The following is a 21,737-nucleotide window of genomic DNA, read 5'->3' on the forward strand; positions in this document are numbered from 1 at the left end:
TGATGTGTCAAGGAGTGGATAGGTTGGGACATTTATTCTCAAGAATAACTGACGATTGTGGAGGCCAATTCCTTGGGTGTATTTAAAGCAGAGGTTCATACGTTCTTGATTAGTCAGGGCATCAAAGGTTATGGAGGGAAAGCAGAAGAATGGTGTTGAGCAGGAAAATAAATCAGCCATGATCGAATGGTGCAGCAAACACGATGGGCCACTGGACTAATCTTGCTCCTGTGCGTTATGGTCTTATGGTATTGTCAGATTAACTGCGTTGTCTGTCTGCACCGCACTTTCTCTGTAGCGGTTATACTTTATTCTGCATTGCTATTGTTTTACCTTGTTCTACCTCAATACACTGTGTAATCTGATCTACGTGAACACCATACAAGACAAGCTTTTCACTGTGTCTCGGTACATGTGACAATAATAAAACAATTCCAATTATGTATAAGACCACGAGATATAGGAACAGAATTTGGCCATTTAGCCCATCAAGCCTGCTCTGCTATTTCATCAATGCTGACCCATTTTCCCTCTCAGCCCCAATCTCCTGCCTTCTCTCCGTATCCCTTCCTGCCCTGACCAATTAAGAATCTATCAACCTCTGCCTTAATTATACAGAAAGACTTGGCCTCCACAGCTGCCTGTGGCAAAGAATTCCAATGACTCATAACTGTCTGGCTAAAGAAATTCCTCTTCTGCTTCATTTCAAAAGGACGTCCCTCTTTTCTGAGGTTGTCCTCTGGTCTTAGACTCTCCCATCATAGGAAACATCCTCTTCACATCCACTCTAACAAGGCCTTTCACCACTTGATAGGTTTTAAATAGGTCACTCCTCATTCTTCTGATTTCCAGTGAATACAGGCCCACAGCTATCAAATGTTCTTCATATGACAAGTTGTTCAATCCTGGAATCATTTCCATGAACCTCCTTAGAACCCGTTCCAGTTTCAGCACCTCCTTTCTCAGAAGCCCAAAACTGCTGACAATACTCCAAGTGAGGCCTCACCAGTGCCTTATAAAGCCTCCATTTTACATCCTCTTGAAGTGAATGTTAACATTGCATTTGTCTTCCACGCCACATACTCAACATGCAAATTAACCTTTAGGCAATCCTGCACAAGGACTCCAAAATCCCTTTGGACCTCAGAATTTTGTATTTTCTTTCCATTTAGAAAATAGTCAACCCTTTCATTTTTTCTACCAAAGTGCATGACCATTCACTTCCGGACACTATATTTCATCTGCCTCTTCTTTGCCCATTCTCTGAGTCTATGTAAGTCCTTCTGTAGCCTCTCTACTTTCTCAGAACCACCTACCCCTCCACCTATCTTTGTATCATCTGCAAACTGGGTGCTGCAGTTTTGTCCCACATTCCACAGATGTACAGGTTAGGAGGCTATTTGATTAGATGATATAATCAGCCAGCGTGGTCTCATTGGGCTGATAGGCCCTGTTATTGTGTGGTATCTCTTAAAAATTAATATATAACTGTGGGGCCTACCGTTCACCCTCATTCCTATGTTCACACTGGGTCAAGAGGAAGAAGCTGCAAGATTAAAAACAGAACTTTTACCGAGTGTTGGAACTAAAATTTGTCTGGATGATGTCAGCTTCTCCAGGAACACACACTCTTTCCCGGAAAGACGCCAACATTCCAACAGCAGACTGTTTGGTGGGACTCAAGTTTGGTTCCCCTGGGATACCCCCTGCCCTTCATCACACTGGGATTTTTTACAGCTTTGGATATTTCCAGATCTCAGGCGCCATCGGTGAGACTCTGACCACTGTAACAAACAGCTGGATTTTAACCCTATGTTACAACATAGAACACAAAACATAGAACATTACAGCACAGTACAGGCACTTTGGCCCATGATGTTCTGCTGACCTTTTAACCTACTCCAAGATTAATCGAACCCTTCCCTCCTACATAAACCTCCATCTTTCTATCATCCACGTGCCTATCTAACTGATTCTTAAACGCTCTTATGTATCTGCTTCTACCACCAACATCCCTGGCAGAGCATTCCACACACCCACTGCTGTCTTTATAAAGAACCTACCTCTACCCCTATATTTTCCTCCAAGCTCCTTAAAATTATACCCACCCGTATTAGCAATTTCCATACAGATGTCCACTCGATCTACACCTTTTATCATCTTGTACGCCTCTCTCATGTCACCTTTCATCCTTCTTCAGTCCAAAGAGAAAAACCCAAGGCTCACTCAACTTTTCCTCATAAGACATGCTCTCTAATCCAGGCAACATGCTGGCAAATCTCCTCTGCACTCTCTCTAAAGCTTCCACATCCTTCCTATAATAAGGAGGAGGGGGGACAAGATGGCGGCGTGACGACAGCGCGCGCAGCCACTTCGGTGATGAATATCTGTTATCTGTCAAGTAGGGAACCGTGCACAATCCTGATTTGATGGAGACAGACGTGAGAGTACGGAGGAACATCCAGAAAACTTCTGAAATGCCGGCTTCGCTGCCGCTGCTACTGTGTGGAAACCGGAATCTCCGGAGCTGAAGGCCCCGAAATCCTCGGCTTTGTGTGTTTCAGCGGCCGGGGAGAGGTTGAAGGTGCTCGGCAGAGGATGGCGCTCGGGAGGCTGTATCGGAGAGGCTGGTCGGAAGCTCGGAGTTTTCGGATGGATGGACTCAGTGTCGGCTGGGGTCGGCTGCTTCCAAGGTATCAGCAAGTTGATGGTGCCTGGAGGTTTATGGCAGGGAGTTTCTTCCTTTTGCCGCCGGCTATCGAGGACTCGGGAGTCGATCGACTCGGGACTTTGAGACTTTTTTTTAACTGTGCCCATGGTCTGTTCTTTATCAAATTATGGTATTGCTTTGCACTGCTGTAACTGTATGTTATAATTATATAGTTCTGTCAGTGTTACTCTTTGGTCTGTCTTGTTTTCTGTGATATCACTCCGGAGAAATGCTGTATCATTTCTTAATGCATGTATGTATTTCTAAATGACAATAAAAGAGGATTGAGTGTTCTCATAATCTAATCAGAACTGAACACAATATTCCTATCGCTATTGTTTTACATTGTTCTACCTCAGTGCACCTCATCTGATCTGCATGAACAGCATGCATGACACGCTTTTCACTGTATCTTGGTACAGGTGACAATAATAAACCAATTCTAATAACAGTCCCAAGTCAAAAATGCAGAGAGAAGAAAGTGAGGTTTCAACAGGGAGGTCGGAATTTTTTGGTTCAGGCATAGGAAGTCATTGGAAGGGGGACTGAATTTGGGAACAAGGGGGTGCTGGAGGATTATAGGGTAAGGAGTTGAGGAGAGGGAGAGACAATTGGTCTATTATTGTCACACTGAGATGGAGTGAAAAGCTTGTTGTGTACACAGTTCATAATTGATCATTACATCAGTGTTTTGAGGTACAACGAGGTAACAGAATAACAAACTGCAGAATAAAGTTTTACAGTTACGGAGAAAGTGCAGTGCAGGCAAACAATAAGGTGCAAAAAAGGATCTCGTACTTTCCTGGCATATATGACGAATAAAGTCTCTCGACCTTCCAGCATGTCCGAGTATCGATTATAACCAACGTTTCGATGACAGAGAATTCTGTTGTATTTTATTTTTACCCGATAAATGCTGCAAGAAAAGGAACTTCAGGCTAGTATACAGGTCCATCAGACTGGTTCTATATGCATACCTTGATACTGAGCTTAGATGAAATTTGAATTTTGAACTTTGAACTTTGAGAAGACCAAGCCAAGATCACAGAGGGAAATATCTCGGGCTCCTGCTGGCATTCGAAGCTTTTCCAGTGACGTATTTATTTATAAACATGTGTTTCTGTTGCTGGGCCTTTAAGAAACATCTGGTAAGCCAGTGTTTGTTGTTCTTTGGTCTGGGCCAGCAGTCCAATCTGCCAGTCATTAACATATCACAGATGTTCAGGAACTGAAATAAAGCATCCAATAGAAAATAAATCGACAAGGAACAGGAGGCCAGAACATCTCAGCACCAGGAGAGGAGAACCGAGCCGTTCCCCTGCAGCCGTCGGTCGGCCTCAGAGGGACTGCGGAAGGGCAAGGGAGGTACCAACGGCCAGAGACCACCAGGGAACGAGTGCAGGGCAGGAGTGGCTGGGAGACAAGGGTCTGTCTGATTCATAGCTGTGTGAGTCCAAGGTAATATTCTGCCAGTGAGAGAGGGAGAGATGGAGTGAGGGAGAGAGTGGGAGTGAGAAAGGGAGAGATGGAGAGAGGGAGGGAGAGATGGAGTGATGGAGGGAGAGTGGGAGTGATGGAGGGAGATGGAGTGAGGGAGGGAGGGAGATGGAGTGATGGAGGGAGATGGAGTGAGGGAGGGAGAGATGGAGTGAGGGAGGGAGAGTGGGAGTGAGGGAGGGAGAGTGGGAGAGATGGAGTGAGGGAGGGAGAGTGGGAGAGAGGGAGTGAGTGAGGGAGAGTGGGAGAGATGGAGGGAGAGTGGGAGAGAGGGAGGGAGATGGAGTGAGGGAGAGTGGGAGAGATGGAGTGAAAGTGGGAGTGAGGGATGGAGAGTGAGAGAGTGGGAGAGAGGGAGGGAGATGGAGTGAGGGAGGGAGAGTGGGAGTGAGGGAGGGAGAGTGAGAGAGTGGGAGTGAGGGAGGGAGAGTGAGAGAGAGGGAGTGAGGGAGGGAGATGGAGTGAGGGAGGGAGAGTGGGAGTGAGGGAGGCAGAGTGAGAGAGAGGGAGTGAGAGAGGGAGAGTGGGAGAGTGGGAGTGAGGGAGGGAGATGGAGTGAGGGAGGGAGAGTGAGAGAGTGGGAGAGAGGGAGGGAGATGGAGTGAGGGAGGGAGAGTGAGAGAGTGGGAGTGAGGGAGGGAAAGTGGGAGTGAGGGAGGGAGAGTGGGAGAGAGGGAGTGAGGGAGGGAGAGTGGGAGTGAGGGAGGGAGAGTGAGAGAGTGGGAGTGAGGGAGGGAAAGTGGGAGTGAGGGAGGGAGAGTGGGAGAGAGGGAGTGAGGGAGGGAGAGTGGGAGTGAGGGAGGGAGAGTGAGAGAGTGGGAGTGAGGGAGTGAAAGTGGGAGTGAGGGAGGGAGATGGAGTGAGGGAGGGAGAGTGGGAGTGAGGGAGGGAGAGTGAGAGAGTGGGAGTGAGGGAGGGAGAGTGAGAGAGAGGGAGTGAGGGAGGGAGATGGAGTGAGGGAGGGAGAGTGGGAGTGAGGGAGGGAGAGTGGGAGAGTGGGAGTGAGGGATGGAGAGTGAGAGAGTGGGAGAGAGGGAGGGAGATGGAGTGAGGGAGGGAGAGTGGGAGTGAGGGAGGGAGAGTGAGAGAGAGGGAGTGAGGGTGGGAAAGTGGGAGTGAGGGAGGGAGAGTGGGAGAGAGGGAGTGAGGGAGGGAGAGTGGGAGTGAGGGAGGGAGAGTGAGAGAGTGGGAGTGAGGGAGTGAAAGTGGGAGTGAGGGAGGGAGATGAAGTGAGGGAGGGAGAGTGGGAGTGAGGGAGGGAGAGTGGGAGTGAGGGAGGGAGAGTGAGAGAGTGGGAGTGAGGGAGGGAGAGTGAGAGAGAGGGAGAGAGGGAGGGAAAGTGGGAGTGAGGGAGGAAGAGTGGGAGAGTGGGAGAGAGGGAGTGAGGGAGGGAGATGGAGTGAGGGAGGGAGAGATGGAGTGAGGGAGGGAGAGTGGGAGAGAGGGAGTGAGTGAGGGAGAGTGGGAGAGATGGAGGGAGAGTGGGAGAGAGGGAGGGAGATGGAGTGAGGGAGGGAGAGTGGGAGAGATGGAGTGAAAGTGGGAGTGAGGGATGGAGAGTGAGAGAGTGGGAGAGAGGGAGGGAGATGGAGTGAGGGAGGGAGAGTGGGAGTGAGGGAGGGAGATTGAGGGAGTGGGAGTGAGGGAGGGAGAGTGAGAGAGTGGGAGTGAGGGAGGGAGAGTGAGAGAGAGGGAGTGAGGGAGGGAGAGTGGGAGTGAGGGAGGGAGAGTGGGAGTGAGGGAGGCAGAGTGAGAGAGAGGGAGTGAGGGAGGGAGAGTGGGAGTGAGGGATGGAGAGTGAGAGAGTGGGAGGGAGATGGAGTGAGGGAGGGAGAGTGGGAGTGAGGGAGGGAGAGTGAGAGAGAGGGAGTGAGGGAGGGAAAGTGGGAGTGAGGGAGGGAGAGTGGGAGAGTGGGAGAGAGGGAGTGAGGGAGAGAGATGGAGTGAGGGAGGGAGATGGAGTGAGGGAGGGAGAGTGGGAGTGGGGGAGGCAGAGTGAGAGAGAGGGAGTGAGGGAGGGAGATGGAGTGAGGGAGGGAGAGTGGGAGTGAGGGAGGGAGAGTGGGAGTGAGGGAGGCAGAGTGAGAGAGAGGGAGTGAGGGAGGGAGAGTGGGAGAGTGGGAGTGAGGGATGGAGAGTGAGAGAGTGGGAGTGAGGGAGTGAAAGTGGGAGTGAGGGAGGGAGATGGAGTGAGGGAGGGAGAGTGGGAGTGAGGGAGGGAGAGTGAGAGAGTGGGAGTGAGGGAGGGAGAGTGAGAGAGAGGGACAGAGGGAGGGAAAGTGGGAGTGAGGGAGGGAGAGTGGGAGAGTGGGAGAGAGGGAGTGAGGGAGGGAGATGGAGTGAGGGAGGGAGATGGAGTGAGGGAGGGAGAGTGGGAATGGGAGGGAGAGTGGGAGTGAGGGAGGCAGAGTGAGAGAGATGGAGTGAGGAAGGAAGAGTGGGACAGATGGAATGAGGGAGGGAGAGTGGGAGTGAGGGAGGGAGAGTGGGAGAGATGGAGTGAGAGAGGGAGAGCTGGAGTGAAGGTGAATGGGGGACTGAGGAAGATGGAAGGAGTGTAACAGTGGGGTGGGAGCTGTCCTGAGCCTGGTGAAATGTTGTGGGTTTCTTGGATAAATACAGTCCCCAGTTGATGGTAGAGGCAGATACATTAGAGACATTTAATAGAACCTCAGAGAGACACTTTGATTAAAGAGGAAATGAGGGTTCTGTGGGAGGGGAGGGTTAGATTGATTTTGGAGTCAGTTAAAATTCTGACACATCATGGTCTGAAGGACCTGTTCTGTGCTGCACTGTTCTATGTACAGAGGGTGTAGATGTGATTTTGAAGTATAACTATCCTTCCCATCTCTAGCCCATCATGAGGTTTGACTGGTCCCTGCTGTGGGCACTTGCAACAGTGTTTCTCCCTGGCACTTGCGGTCAGAGCGGAGAACGTCATGGATCAGAGATCAAGCCTGGGGATTTGGTCTTCCCCCTGATGTTAAATGAATCGGTTCTGGCTGATGATGTGACCTGGCTCCTGGTGCCGGGCCAGGACCAGGTCTTGGGCTCCTGCTCCATCACCCTGCTGACCAGCACAGTGACCACACCCGGTGGGCAGCCGGGAGCCGATCTGGCCACTCAGGAGGATCTGAGCCCTCTGAAGGGATTGATGGATGGTACCGGCTCTGCCTTGGAAAGTCTCATGGTGGCAGTGGAGGAGGATATAGGGAGAGGCAGCTACCAGTCGGTGATTTCCAAAGGCCTGCTGGACGTCCAGCAGCAGAATGCGGTGTCCGACAACATCATGGAGGAGATCAGGGCGAGTCTTGAGGCACAGCAGCCCACAGAAAGTCTTCTCGCCAGGTCAGTGCCGGTTACCGCCATGAATGCAAACCAAAGGGTGATAGTTCATTACTGGCTGGGTTCATCACCAGGGGGGTGAAAGGATTTCCAAAAAGTGAGAGTACAGGTGAGATACACTGTCCCATCGTACACTCCTGGATCAGCCCAAGAGTGAAGATCACTCCACACAATCCCATCACACACTCCCGGGACAGACTAAGAGTGAAGATCGCTCTACACCATCCCATCATACACTCCCAAGATCAGAAACAGAGTGAAGCTCCCTTTAAGTTTTGACCAGCAATCAATCCAGACATTGAAATTTTTTTTTTCGTTTTTTTTTATTATTAATTTTTTATTGCAACACCAACAAATTACATTCAATACAACCAGTTGCCAATTACATTTTGACTGTTTAACCCAGCCACCCCCCAACCTTCATCACCGTCCCCTCTCCACCCCTCTCTCCCCCCCATCCCTCTCCCCTCCACCAATCAACTGAATAGTAGTACATACACAGACAAAGCATTCCTATTTTAACAAAAGATTTTTTTAAGTTAGATACCAAAGTTGTCCAATCTTAATGTCCACATTAAGATTGTGTTTGGTCGTGCATCATTTACTCTTGCTGATGAAAGTTCCAGGTAAGAAATGTCCAAAAAGCTCTGAAGCCAGTGAGTATTTGAAATATGATGGGGAGGTTTCCAACGCTGGACTACAATCTTCTTAGCTGCAGTCAAGAAATTTGAGAGGGGGGCGGATTTCACTCAGGTCCATAACTCGAGTAGAAAAGAAAGCAGTGGGTTGCTTCAGCAAAATAGAGGTTTAACAGTGACCAATTGGTGTTTGGGATTGATTAGCAAGAGCAAATTGAAGGAAGGCAGGGGCAGGCACAGCACCCATTGTCTGAGAAGACAGAGTTAGAGTGGTGATCTTGAGGCTTTAGATCTTCAGTGAGGAGAGGGTTCAGGCAGAGAAAGCAAGGGAAATAAATGCTCTTGGTTAGGTTCTTTTTTCTCCTTCCACTCTTCATTTCTTCTCAGTTAGGACACTAGAGATTTCAGGCAGGATAGTGCAATGCACCTCTTCTAGGTTATGAGAAAGCTGGGAGACCGCCAGTGTCTCTGACCACTGCAACTGTGAGAAGTGCATTCAACAGTAGCTTCAAACAAACCTTGTTAAGGAGTTGAAGCTGGAACTGGATGAAATCCTGATCATTCAGGAGATGAAGAGTGATAGATCAGTCATATAGAGAGGTAGTTACACCCAAGGTGCAGGACACAGGAAACTGGGTGACAGTCAGGAAGGGGAAAGGGGTTACGGATCCAGTGCAGAGTACCCCTGTGGCCATCCCCCTCAACACTTTGGATACTGTTGAGAGGGGTTTATCTAACAGAGGAAAGTCACAGTGGTTGGGTCTGGCACTGAGCCTGCCTCTGGGACTCGGACGGGAAGTGGGGAGAAATGACATGCTGTGGTGGTAGGAGAACTGTTAGTTAGGGGAACAGCCAGAAGGTCCCGTGGGTGGGAACGAGATTGTTGGATGGTATTTGCCACCCTGTTGCCAGAGTCAAGGATATCTCAGATCGAGTTCTCAGCATTCTTAAGTAGGAGGGTGAACAGCCAGACGTCGCGGTCCATGTAGGTGCCAATGACATGGGTGAGACAAGTGACAAGGTTCAGCATAGGGAGTTCAGGGAGTTAGTTGCAAAGCTAGAGGGCAGGACCTCCAGGGTTGTGATGTCAGAATTGCGAATATTGTGTTGAGCTAGTGAGGCCAGAACTAGGAAGATTATACAGTTTAACTGTATTATACAGTGGCTGCATAGTTGGAGTGGGAGGGAGGGCATGAGATTTTTGGATCATTGAACTCTTTTCCAGGGAAGGTGGGACTTGTTCAGAAGGGACAGTTTGCACCTGAATTGGACGGGGACTAATATCCTATTGGGAAAGTTTGTTAATGCTGCATGGTGGGGTTTAAACTAGAGTTACTGGGGATTGGGAACCAGTGCCAGAACAGATAGTGGAGAGACTGTGGAGACAGATGTTGGTAAGAGCTCAGACATAATTAGGAATCAAAAGGTTGAGCATGGTGTGACTGGTGTCCTGAGCTGCAGATATTTCCATGCAACAAATATCCTAGGAAACTGCTGAAGATGAGGTAGCTGGTTTACAAGCAGAGACATGTGTAGAGGTGAGGCTATTGATATGGCAAAATTGCAGAGTACAGGATAGGTTGCAATGTAAAAGGTGGACAAAATCAAAAAGGACAGAAAGCATTATGTTTGAATGCATGCAGTATAACAAATAAGACAGATGAACTTGTAGCACAGTTGGAGAATAGTACTTATGATGACATAAGTATCACTGAATCATGGCTGAAGGAAGATTATAGCTTGGTGCTGAATGTCCAAGAATACATATTGCACCAAAAGGACAGGCAAAAAGGCAGAGGCAGCCGAGTTGCTCTGTTGGTAAAAACTGAAAACAAACCATTAGAATGAGATGACAGAGGATCAGAAGGTGTTGAATCATTGTGGTACGAGCTAAGGAACTGCAATGGTAAAGAGACCTTGATGGTAGTCATATAAAGACCCCCATTTGTAGGATGCGGTCTACAAATTACAATGAGAGATAGAAAATGTATGCCAAAAGGGCAATGTTACGATAGTCATGTGGGATTTCAATAATCATGGGTAGATTGGGAGTTTCCAACAAATAGGGTTGGTGTGCCGGAGTCCATGATGCCACAAAGACTCAGACTCGACTTAACAACTGAACAACAACAAGGAGTGGGAAAATCAGGTTGGTGTTAGATTCCAAGAGAGGGAACTTCTAAAAGGCCTATGAGATGCCTTTTTAGAGCAGCTCGTGGTTGAGCCCACTAGGGGATCAGCTATTCTGGATTGGGTGTTGTACAATGAACCAGAATTGATTAGAGAGCAGAAGGTAAAAGAACCCTTAGGGGACAGTAATCAAATTTATCCTGAAATTTGAGAAGGAGAAGCTAACATTAGATGTTTCAGTATTACAGTGGAGTAAAGGGAATTACAGAGACGTATGACAGAAGTTGACCAGAGTTGATTGGAAAAGAGCACTGGCATGGATGATGACAGAGCAGCAATGGCTGGAAATACTGGAAGCAATTCAGAAGGCGCAGGATAAACACATCCCAAAGAGGAAGAAGTATTCTAAAGGAAAGATGACACAACCGTGGCTAACAAGAGAAGTCAAAGCCAAAATAAAAGCCAAAGAGAAGATATATAATAGAACAAACATTAATGGGAAGTTAGAGGATTGGGAAGTTTTTAAAAACCAACAGTGCAACTAAAAAAGTAATTAAGATAAAAATGGAATAGGTTCAATAGGTTCAATTTAATGTCAGAGAAATATATGCAATATACATCCTGAAATTCTTTTTCTTGGAAACATCCACGAAAACAGAGGAGTGTCCCAAGAATGAATGGCAGTTAAAAATTAGAACCCCAAAGCCCCCCCAGCTCCCTACTTCCACGCAGAAGCTGCTGCAAAGCAACAACCCCGCCTCCCCCACCAGCAAAAAAAGCATCAGCACCCTCTACCAAGTACTCAAGCATTTGGCAAAGCATCAATAAAGACACAGATCTGCTGTACCCAAAGACTACTCATTAACCCAGTATTCGATATACCACAGGCTCTCTCTCTCCCTAATAAGAGAAGAAGAGGTGTCCCCGTTTCACAGCAATAGGGGGGACATAACAAAACAGCTCACCGATTTATGGTGTTAAAAGTCCGCTGTATTGCTTTTTCCGAGCTCTGTGCCCAAAGATCTTGGGTCTTTGGGCACACAGGCAGCAGCTAGCTCACTGCTTACGTTCTTCCGTCTCCCACAACACACCAGTTTTCTGTGGTGGCACCGACCTCGAACCTGCTCACTTCTAGAGCCATGAAAATCCGGCACCCTGAAGGCGCGCTACTCTTCTTGGCTTCGTCCTTGGCATATTTCGTGAGGACCCGAGAATGGGCTTCATTCCCACCATGAACTGATATCAGCATGTAACTCCAGGTCAGGGTCTTCAACAGAACCCTGAAAAGGGAGAAAAAAAGGATATTAAAGATAGAAATAGAGCTGCTTCCAAAGATGCAGGCAAAGGGGTCGCAATTAGGCACGATCATACTAAGCTTCACCCTCTGAATACAAAAGTAAGCTAGCTAAATGCAGGGAAATGTACTATGGACATATGGTCGATGTTAAGGGATCTCTTGCTGGATGTTAGGGATAAATTTGTTGCAGAGTGGAAGATAAAGAATGGTGGGGTGAAGGAACCATGGGTGACAAGTGAGGTGGAAAATCTAGTCAGGTAGAAGAAGGCAGCATACAAGAAAGGAGCTTAAGAAGGGCTGAGGAGAGCAAGAAGAAAGAGTTCTTCTCGGACTAGAAGGGCCGAGATGGCCTGTTTCCATGCTGTAATTGTTATATGGTTATATGGTTAAGAAGGGGGCATGAGAAGGCCTTTGTGAGTAGAGTAAAGGAAAACACCAAGGCATTCTTCAATTATGTCAAGAACAAAATGATGACAGGAGTGAAGGTAGGACCAATTAGAGATAAAGTTGGGAAGGTGTGCCTGGAGGCTGTGGAAGTGAGCGAGGTCCTCAATGAATACTTCTCTTCTGTATTCACCAATGAGAGGGAACTTGATGAAGGTGAGGACAATATGAGTGAGGTTGATGTTCTGGAGCATGTTGATATTAAGGGAGAGGAGGTGTTGGGGTTGTTAAAATACATTAGGACGGATAAGTCCCCGGGGCCTGACAGAACATTCCCCAGCCTGCTCCACGAGGTGAGGGAGGAGATTGCTGAGCCTCTGGCTAGGATCTTGATGTCCTCGTTGTCTACGGGAATGGTACTAGAGGATTGGAGGGAGGCGAATGTTGTCCCCTTGTTCAAAAAAGGTAGTAGGGATAGTCCGGGTAATTATAGACCAGTGAGCCTTACGTCTGTGGTGGGAAAGCTGTTGGAAAAGATTCTTAGAGATAGGATCTCTGTGCATTTAGAGAATCATGGTCTGATCAGGGAGAGTCAGTATGGCTTTGTGAAGGGCTTATCGTGTCTAATAAGCCTGATAGAGTTCTTTGAGGAGGTGACCAGGCATATAGATGAGGGTAGTGCAGTGGATGTGATCTACATGGATTTTAGTAAGGCATTTGACAAGGTTCCACATGGTAGGCTATTCAGAAAGTCAGAAGGCATGGAATCCAGGGAAGTTTGGCTAGGTGGATTCAGAATTGGCTCGCCTGCAGAAAGCAGAGGGTGGTGGAGGGAGTACATTCGGATTGGAGGGATGTGACGAGTGGTGTCCGACAAGAATCGGTTCTGGGATCTCTGCTTTTCATGATTTTTATTAACGACATGGGGGTAGAAGGGTGGGTTGGCAAATTTGCAGATGACACAAAGGTTGGTGGTGTTGTGGATAGTGTAGAGGATTGTCGTAGATTGCAGAGAGACATTGATAGGGTGCAGAAGTGGGCTGAGAAGTGGCAGATGGAGTTCAACCCAGAGAAGTGTGAGGTGGTACACTTTGGAAGGACAAACTCCAAGGCAGAGTACAAAGTAAATGGCTGGATACTTGGCAGTGTGGAGGAGCAGAGTGATCTGGGGGTATATGTCCATAGATCCCTGAAAGTTACCTCACAGGTAGATAGGGTAGTTAAGAAAGCTTATGGGGTGTTAACTTTCATAAGTCAAGGGATAGAGTTTAAGAGTCGCGATGTAATGATGCAGCTCTATAAAACTCTGGTTAGGCCACACTTGGAGTACTGTGTCCAGTTCTGGTCACCTCACTATAGGAAGGATGTGGAAGCATTGGAAAGGGTACAGAGGAGATTTACCAGAATGCTGCCTGGTTTAGAGAGTATGCATTATGATCAGAGATTAAGGGAGCTAGGGCTTTACTCTCTGGAGAGAAGAAGGATGAGAGGAGAGGAGACATGATAGAGGTATACAAGATATTAAGAGGAGTAGATAGAGTGGACAGCCAGTGCCTCTTCCCCAGGGCACCACTGCTCAGTACAAGAGGACATGGCTTTAAGGTAAGGGGTAGGAAGTTCAAGGGGGATATTAGAGGAAGGTTTTTTTACTCAGAGAGTGGTTGGTGTGTGGAATGCACTGCCTGAGTTAGTGGTGGAGTCAGATACACCAGTGAAATTTAAGAGACTACTAGACAGGAATATGGAGGAATTTAAGGTGGGGGGTTATATGGGAGGCAGGGTTTAAGGGTCGGCACAACATTGTGGGCCAAAGGGCCTGTACTGTGCTGTACTATTCTATGTTCTATGTTCTAAAAATATTAAAGAGGATACCAAAGTAGTTTTTCAGATACATAAAGGTTAAAAGAGATTGCATATTGGACCATCGAAAAATGATATTGGAAAGTTAGTAATGGGGCAGAAGAACTGAATAAGTATTTTGCATCAGTCTTCACTGTGAAGGACACTAGCAGTATGGTGGAAGTTCCAGGTGTCAGATGTCATGAAGTGTGTGAAGTTACCATAACTAGAGAGATGTTTCTTGGGAAACTGAAAGGTATGATGGTAAATAAGTCACCTGGACCAGATGGTGTACACCCTAGGATTCTGAAAGAGGTGGCTGAAGAGATTATGCAGGCATTATTAATGACCTTTCATGAATCACTAGATCCTGGAATGGTTCTGGAAGATTGGAAAGTTCCAAATGTCATTCCAATCTTCAAGAAGGGAGAGACATAGAAAAAAGTGAACTGTAGGCCGTGGTGTACAAAGACTGTTGTACATCTAGTCAAGAAGAAAAGAAGAGCTTACGAAAGGTTAAAAATCTAGGTGATGATGGTGTTCTAGAAGATTATAAGGCTAGCTGGAAGGAGCTTAAGAATGAAAGTAGGAGAGCCAGATGGGGTCATGAGAAGGCCTTGGCGAGCAGGATTAAGGAAAACCCCAAGGCATTCTACAAGTATGTGAAGAGTAAGAGGATAAGCTGTGAGAGAATAGGACCAATCAATTGTGACAGTGGAAAGGTGTGTATGGAACCAGAGGAGATAGCAGAGGTACTTAATGAATACTTTGCTTCCGTATTCACTACGGAGCAGGATCTTGGCGATTGCGAGGATGACTTACAGTGGACTGAAAAACTTAAGCATGTAGATATTAAGGGAGTGGATGTGCTGGAGCTTTTGGAAAGCATCAAGTTGGATAAATCGCCGGGACTGGGTGAGATGTACCCAGGCTAATGTGGGAGGCAAGGGAGGAGACTGCTGAGCCTCTGGCAATGATCTTTGCATCATCAATGGGGACGGGAGAGGTTCCGGAGGATTGAAGGGTTGCAGATGTTGTTTCCTTATTCAAGAAAGGGAGTAGAGATAACCCAGGAAATTATAGACCAGTGAGTCTTACTTCAGTGGATGGTAAGTTGATGGAAAAGATCCTGAAAGGCAGGATTTATGAATATTTGGAGAGGCATAATATAATTAGGAATAGTCAGCATGGCTTTGTCAAAGGCAGGTCGTGCCTTACGAGCCTGATAGAATTTTTTGAGGATGTGACTAAATACATTGATGAAGGTAGAGCAGTAGATATAGTGTATATGGATTTCAGCACGGCATTAGATAAGGTACCCCATGCAAGGCGTATTGAGAAAGTAAGGAGGCATGGGATCCAAGAGGACATTGCTTTGTGTATCCAGAACTGGCTTGCCCCAGAAGACAAAGTGTGGTTGTAGACAGGTCATATTCTGCATGGAGGTCGGCCACCAGTGGAGTGCCTCAGGGATCTGTTATGGGACCCCTACTGTTTGTGATTTTTATAAATGTCCTGGATGAAGAAGCAGAGGGATGGGTTAGTAAGTTTGCTGATGACAGAAAGGTTGGAGTTGTTGTGGATAGTGTGGAGGGCTGTCAGAGGTTACAAGGGAAATTGATAGGATGCAAAACTGGGCTGAGAAGTGGCAGATGGAGTTCAACTCAGATAAGCATAAGATGGTTCATTTTGGTAGGTCAAATATGATGGCAGAATGTAGTATTAATGGTAAGACTCTTGGCAGTGTGGAGGATCAGAGGGATCTTGGGGTCCGAGTCCATAGGACACTCAAAACTGCTGCGCAGGTTGACTCTGTGGTTAGGAAGGCATACGGTGCATTGGCCTTCATCAATCATGGGATTGATTTTAAGAGCTGAGAGGTAATGCTGCAACTCTATAGGACCCTGGTCAGACTCCACTTGGAGTACTGCGCTCAGTTCTGTTCGCCTCACTACAGGAAGGATGTGGAAACCAAAGAAAAAGTGCAGAGGAGATTTACAAGGATGTTGCCTGGATTGGGGAGCATGCCTTATGAGAAGTGAACTCGGCCTTTTTTCCTTGGAGCGGCGGAGGATGAGAGGTGACCTGACAGAGGTTTACAAGATGATGAGAGGCATTGATCGTGTGGATTGTCACAAGAGGGCCCAGTTTTAAGGAAGTTGGTACAGAGGAGATCTCAGGGGTAAGTTTTTTTACGCAGAGAGTGGTGAGTGCGTGGAAGGGGCTGCCGGTGACCGTGGTGGAGTTGGATACGATAGGGTCTTTTAAGAGACTCCTGTATATGTACATGTAGCTTAGAAAAATAGAGGGCTATGGGTAACCCTAGGTAATTTCTAAGGTAAGGACATGTTTAGCACAGCTTTGTCGGCCAAAAGGCATGTATTGTGCTGTAGGTTTTCTATTCCCCTCTATGTTGCTATGTAGGCCAGTTAGTGGGAAGACGTTGGAGTCTATTTTCAAAGATGAGTTCTCAGGGTACTTGGAGGCACATGCTAAAATGAGCCATAGTCAGCTTGGTTTCCTCAAAGTAAAATTTTGCTTGATAAATTTGTTGGAATTTTTTGAAGAAATAAGAAGCCGCTTAGACAAAGGAAAATCAGTTGATTTCTATATTTCAATTTTAAGAAGACGTTTGATAAGGTGCCACACCTGAGGCTGCATAACAAGCTATGAGACGGGAAAGATTCTAACATGAATAAAGCAGTGGCTGACTGGCAGGAGGTAAAGAATGGGATAAAGGGAGCCTTTTCTGTTTGGCTGCTGGTGACTAGTGGTGTTCCACAGGAGTCAGTGTTGGGATCGATATTTTTTCTATTATATGTCGATGATTTGGATGATGGAATCAATGGTTTTGTTGCAAAGTTTGCAGAAGACATGAAGATAGGTGGAGGAGCATGTTGTTCTGAGAAAATAGAGAGGCTTCAGAAGGACTTAGACAGATTAGGAGAATGGGCAAAGAAGTGGCAGATGGAATACAATGTCGGGAAGTGTGTGGTCATGCACTGTGGTAGAAGAAATGAAAAAGTTGACTATTTTCTAAATGGAATGAAGATATGAAAAACTGAGTTGCAAAGGGACTTGTGAATCCTTGTGCAGAATTCCCGAAAGGTTAATTTGCAGGTTGAGTCTTTGGCGAGGAAGACAAATACAATGTGAGCATTCATTTCAAGAGGACCAGAATATAAAAGCAAGAGTGTAATGTTGAGGATTTATAAAGCTGTGGTGAGACCTCATGAGCAGGTTTGGGCCCCTTATCCGAGAAAGGATGTGTTGAAACTGGAGACGGTTGAAAGGTGGTTCATGAAAATGATTACAGGATTGACTGTCTTGTCAAATGGAGAGTGGTTAATGGCTCTGGGCCTGTATTCACTGGAGTTCAGAAGAGTGAGGGGTGACCTCATAGAAACTTATCGAATGGTGAGGGGCTTTAATAGAGTGGTTGTGGAGAGGATATTTCCAATGCTGGGAGAGTCTAATACCAGAGGCCTCAGAACAGAGGGGTATCCTTTTAGAATGGAGGTGGGAGGAATTTCTTCAGCCAAGGAATTGGTGAATTTGTGGAATTCTCTGCCACATGCAGCTGTGGAGGCCAAGTCTTTATGCATATTTAAGTCAGAGGCTGATGGATACTTGATGTATCAGGGAGTGAAGCGATACAGGGAGAAGACAGGTGATTGGGGCTGAGAGGAAAAATGGGTCAGCTGTGATAAAATGGCAGAGCAGCCTTAATGGGTGAAGTGGCCTAATTCTATTCCTATATCTTCCGGTCTTTCAGTACACCATCCCAGCACACACTCCTGTGATCAGAGACAGAGTGAACTACCTTCTGCACCATCCCATCAAACAGTCCCTGGGTCAGTCACAGCATGAAGCTTCCTCAACACCGTTTCATCAGACACTGCTACGGTCAGGCACAGAGTGAAACTCTCCCAGCATTAATCCATCACAAATCACCACGACAGTGATAACATGGATTGAAGACAATTTCAAACACACTCAATGCTGTCCTACTTGAAAAATAAACAGGTTAGCTAAGATTTTTCATGAAACATAGGTCTTTATTCTTTGGAGCGTAGAAGGTTGAGGGGGGAACTGATAGAGGTGTTTAAAATTATGAGGGGGATTGATAGTTGACGTGGATAGGCTTTTTTTATTGAGAGTTGGGGAGATTCAAACAAGAGGACATGAGTTGAGAGTTAAAGGGCAAAAGTTTAGGGGTAACATGAGGGGGAACTTCTTTACTCAGAGAGTGGTAGCTGTGTGGAACGAGCTTCCAGCAGAAGTGGTTGAGGCAGGTTCGATATTGTCGTTTAAAGTTAAATTGGATAGCTATATGGACAGGAAAGGAATGGACGGTTATGGGCTGAGTGCAGGTTGGTGTGACTAGGTGAGAGTAAGAGTTCAGCACAGACTAGAAGGGCTGAGATGGCCTGTTTCCATGCTTTAATTGTTATATGATTATATGGTTATATTTTCTAAGACTGCCCGGAACATGAATGAAGCCCTCAGTATTGCACCAGTTTTAGGCTATGAGCGGGTTAACTTTGTGCTTCCTATGTAAGATCCAGGATTGGAGCTGTGGATGATGTGTGTTTTCTGATGGCTCCTCCTTCCCAGGTTCAAGGAGAAGGTTGGGAAGATGGAAACAATGCTCCAGGCCATCCGTTGCCTTTCAAACCAAATGGAGCAGACATCGGATTCATTGGCCTTGGAGCTGGGAAAGTCACACCACCTGGAATCTGCACTCGGCAAAGAGTCGTAATGAAGGGATGGCCAGCCCCTGTGCTGGAATCCACACTTGCACCATGTCCAGCTGGAGTCTCTCGCTTGGCAAGGAACGGGTTCAGATTCCACAGGAAGAAAGCAGCTTCAAAAATCCAGTGCACCCTTTTAAAGTGCAAGGTCAAAATCCAATATTGTTCAATGTCATCTCCAGAACTCAAGTGTAAAGGAGAATGAAAGAATTGTTTCTCCGGACCCAATGCAGCACAAAAAAAAATACAAAAAGATAAAGAACATGATAATAATAAAAACCACATTAAATATAAATTCATAAGATAGCTTCTATTCACAGATTGATTGTAAAGTGATGTTAGGCACAGGAGTGTCCATACATAAGGTGACTCCAACAGGAAATAATAAAGTAGCGGTGGTTGGGGGTGTGGAGGGGTGGATTACTGGGCAGAGGTGTTAATCAGCCTTACTGCTAGGGAAAAGTACCTGTTTTTGAGTTGATGATCCTGGTGTGGATGCTACCTAGCCTCCTCCCTGGTGGGAGTGGGACAAACAGTCCATGAGCAGGATGGGTAAGCTCCTTTATGATGTTGCAACACTTTTCCACCACCTTTCTGTATTGAAATAATTCAGAACATGTGTAGCTCGGGTGGGCGAAGTTTGGGTTGATCTCTGATCTTAACAATTTAGTTGCAGAAATGCACACTGACAATGTCTCCTCGCATGGAGATGAGACATTTGCAAGTAACTTGCCAAGATCGGCGATCAGCTCAACCCAACCACCTTTTGGTATAAATTGGTAAGTTGATTTATTATTGTCACAGACACCAAGATACAGTGAAAAGCTTGTATTCCATACGTTCATACAGATCAGATCATTACACAGCACATTGAAGTAAAACAAGGTAAAACGGTAACAGAATGCAAATATAGTGTTCCAGTTACAGAGAAGGTGCAGTGCAGGTAAACAATAAGGTGCCAATAATAATGAGGAACAATGTCAGGTCAAGACTCTCTGCATATCATGCTATTCTGGGCACTGTTCAGTAGTCTGAATACTGTCCTTGAGCCTGGTGGTACGAACTTACAGGCTTTTATATCTTCTGCCTGATGGGAGCGGGGAGAAGAGGGAAAATCCAGTTGGGTGGTGTCTTTGATGATTACTAAGGCAGTGAGAAATCTAGTCAGAGTCCACAAAGGGGAGGCTGGTTTCTGTAATGTGCTGACCTGTGTCCACAACTCTCTGCCATTTCTTGCAGTCACAGACAGAGCAGTTGCCATTGTAAGCTATGATATACCTGGACAGGATGCTTTCAATGGTGCGGGATCAAAGTTGGTGGGTTGACAGGGAAATGAAAAATTTCTGAAGCCTCCTGAGGAAGTATAGGTACCGGAGAGTTTCCTTGGCTGTGGCAGCAATATGGTTGGACTGGGACAGGTTGCTGATAAACTCCACAATGAAACTTGTCCCTTAAGTTCTTTGTGTCACTGACATAGAACTTAGAACACACCAGCTCACAGTGTTGTGCCAACCTTTTAACCCACTCTAAGGTCAATCAAACCCTTCCCTCCCACATAAAACCCCCATTTTTCTTTCATCCACGCACTTATCTAAGAGTCTTTTAAATCCCTCTTCCACCAAGCCCGATCAACACACCACCATCCTGTGTGAAAAAAACCTGCGTCTGACATACCCCCTATACAGTACTTTCCTCTGATCAATATAAAATTACACCCGGTGAATTTAGCCATTATGCTATGAGGTTGGTCAGATCCTGAGCTGTGATTACAGGAAGGATCTTGCTTTCCCCTCCCCTGATAATTACAGAGTGTTCTGCTTAAACATTCATCTCAAGGAGCCACCTTCCTGAGGATGCCCAGACCACTGGACCTTGCCCAGTCTACCCACTGCTCCCATCCCACCCTCTCCACAGCATCCAGAGATGGGAGCACAGTGTTTCCAATCCCCCTCCACCTGTACTCAGCTCACTTGCTGTCCCCTGCGACACCACACTTGTAGACCCAGTACCACTGCTCCCAAGTACCATTGCGCACACATTACACAGCATAGGGAAATGAGACTGACGTCTCATCAGGAGCTGATCCTAGATCCTGTCCAGCCTGTCCCGTGAATGTATGCTCACACACATGGACCCTGAACCCATCCTGACACTGTCCATTAGAGGACCTCATCCACTCACACACAGTTCAAGTTCATTGTTATCTGCCTGTACATGGATACAACTAGATGAAACAATCACGGTGTACCCACAATACACGTATCACACAGCACATAAACCAAATATTACCATCAATACATTAATAAAATATAAAATATAAGGCAGTTTCCATAACACATAATGATGCAGGCAGCCAGGCAGGGCACTCTCAATGCTGCTCCTATAGAAAATTGTTAGAATGGGGACGGGAGGCCTTGCACGCCCCAATCTGCTCACTGCTGTGCCTTCTTCCTTAGTCATAGTCATACTTTATTGATCCCGGGGGAAATTGGTTTTCGTTACAGATGCACCATAAATAATAAATAGTAATAGAACCATAAATAGTTAAATAATAATATGTAAATTATGCCAGTAAATTATGAAATGTCCAGGACCAGCCTATTGGTTCAGGGTGTCTGACCCTCTAAAGGAGGAGTTGTAAAGTTTGATGGCCACAGGCAGGAATGACTTCCTATGACGCTCTGTGCTGCATCTCGGTGGAATGAGTCTCTGGCTGAATGTACTCCTGTGCCCACCCAGTACATTATGCAGTGGATGGGAGACATTGTCCAAGATGGCATGCAACTTGGACAGCATCATCTTTTCAGACACCACCGTGAGAAAGTCCAGTTCCAACCCCGCAATATCACTGGCCTTACGAATGAGTTTGTTGATTCTGTTGGTGTCTGCCACCCTCAGCCTGCTGCCCCAGCACACAACAGCAAACATGATAGCACTGGCCACCACAGACTCGTAGAACATCCTCAGCATCGTCCGGCAGATGTTAAAGGACCTCAGTCTCCTCAGGAAATAGAGACGGCTCTGACCCTTCTTGTAGACAGCCTCAGTGTTCTTTGACCGGTCCAGTTTATTGTCAATATGTATCCCCAGGTATTTGTAATCCTCCACCATGTCCACACTGACCCCCTGGATGGAAACAGGGG

The 21,737-nt window shown here is 46.7% G+C and overlaps 1 protein-coding gene across 1 annotated transcript; it reads left to right on the forward strand.

Annotated features, from left to right (window-relative positions):
• Nucleotides 1-3,897: 3,897 nt before the first annotated feature.
• Nucleotides 3,898-18,869, forward strand: LOC134350033 (uncharacterized). The gene is made up of 3 exons (XM_063054942.1): nt 3,898-4,075; nt 7,062-7,555; nt 18,458-18,869. Exons 2-3 carry the CDS (start codon nt 7,068-7,070, stop codon nt 18,600-18,602), a joined length of 633 nt encoding a protein of 210 aa, XP_062911012.1. The 5' UTR covers nt 3,898-4,075; nt 7,062-7,067; the 3' UTR covers nt 18,603-18,869.
• Nucleotides 18,870-21,737: the final 2,868 nt, after the last annotated feature.

The sequence above is a fragment of the Mobula hypostoma genome, chromosome 8, assembly GCF_963921235.1.
Source record: "Mobula hypostoma chromosome 8, sMobHyp1.1, whole genome shotgun sequence".
In the NCBI taxonomy this organism is placed as follows: Eukaryota; Metazoa; Chordata; class Chondrichthyes; order Myliobatiformes; family Myliobatidae; genus Mobula; species Mobula hypostoma.

What these genes read in the sequence shown, in the direction of transcription:
- LOC134350033 (XM_063054942.1), top strand. Translation starts at nt 7,068, where the DNA reads ATGAGGTTTGACTGGTCCCTGCTGTGGGCACTTGCAACAGTGTTTCTC. An exon ending in ACAGAAAGTCTTCTCGCCAG is followed by an intron (nt 7,556 to 18,457) that starts GTCAGTGCCGGT and finishes CCTCCTTCCCAG; the next exon opens with GTTCAAGGAGAAGGTTGGGA.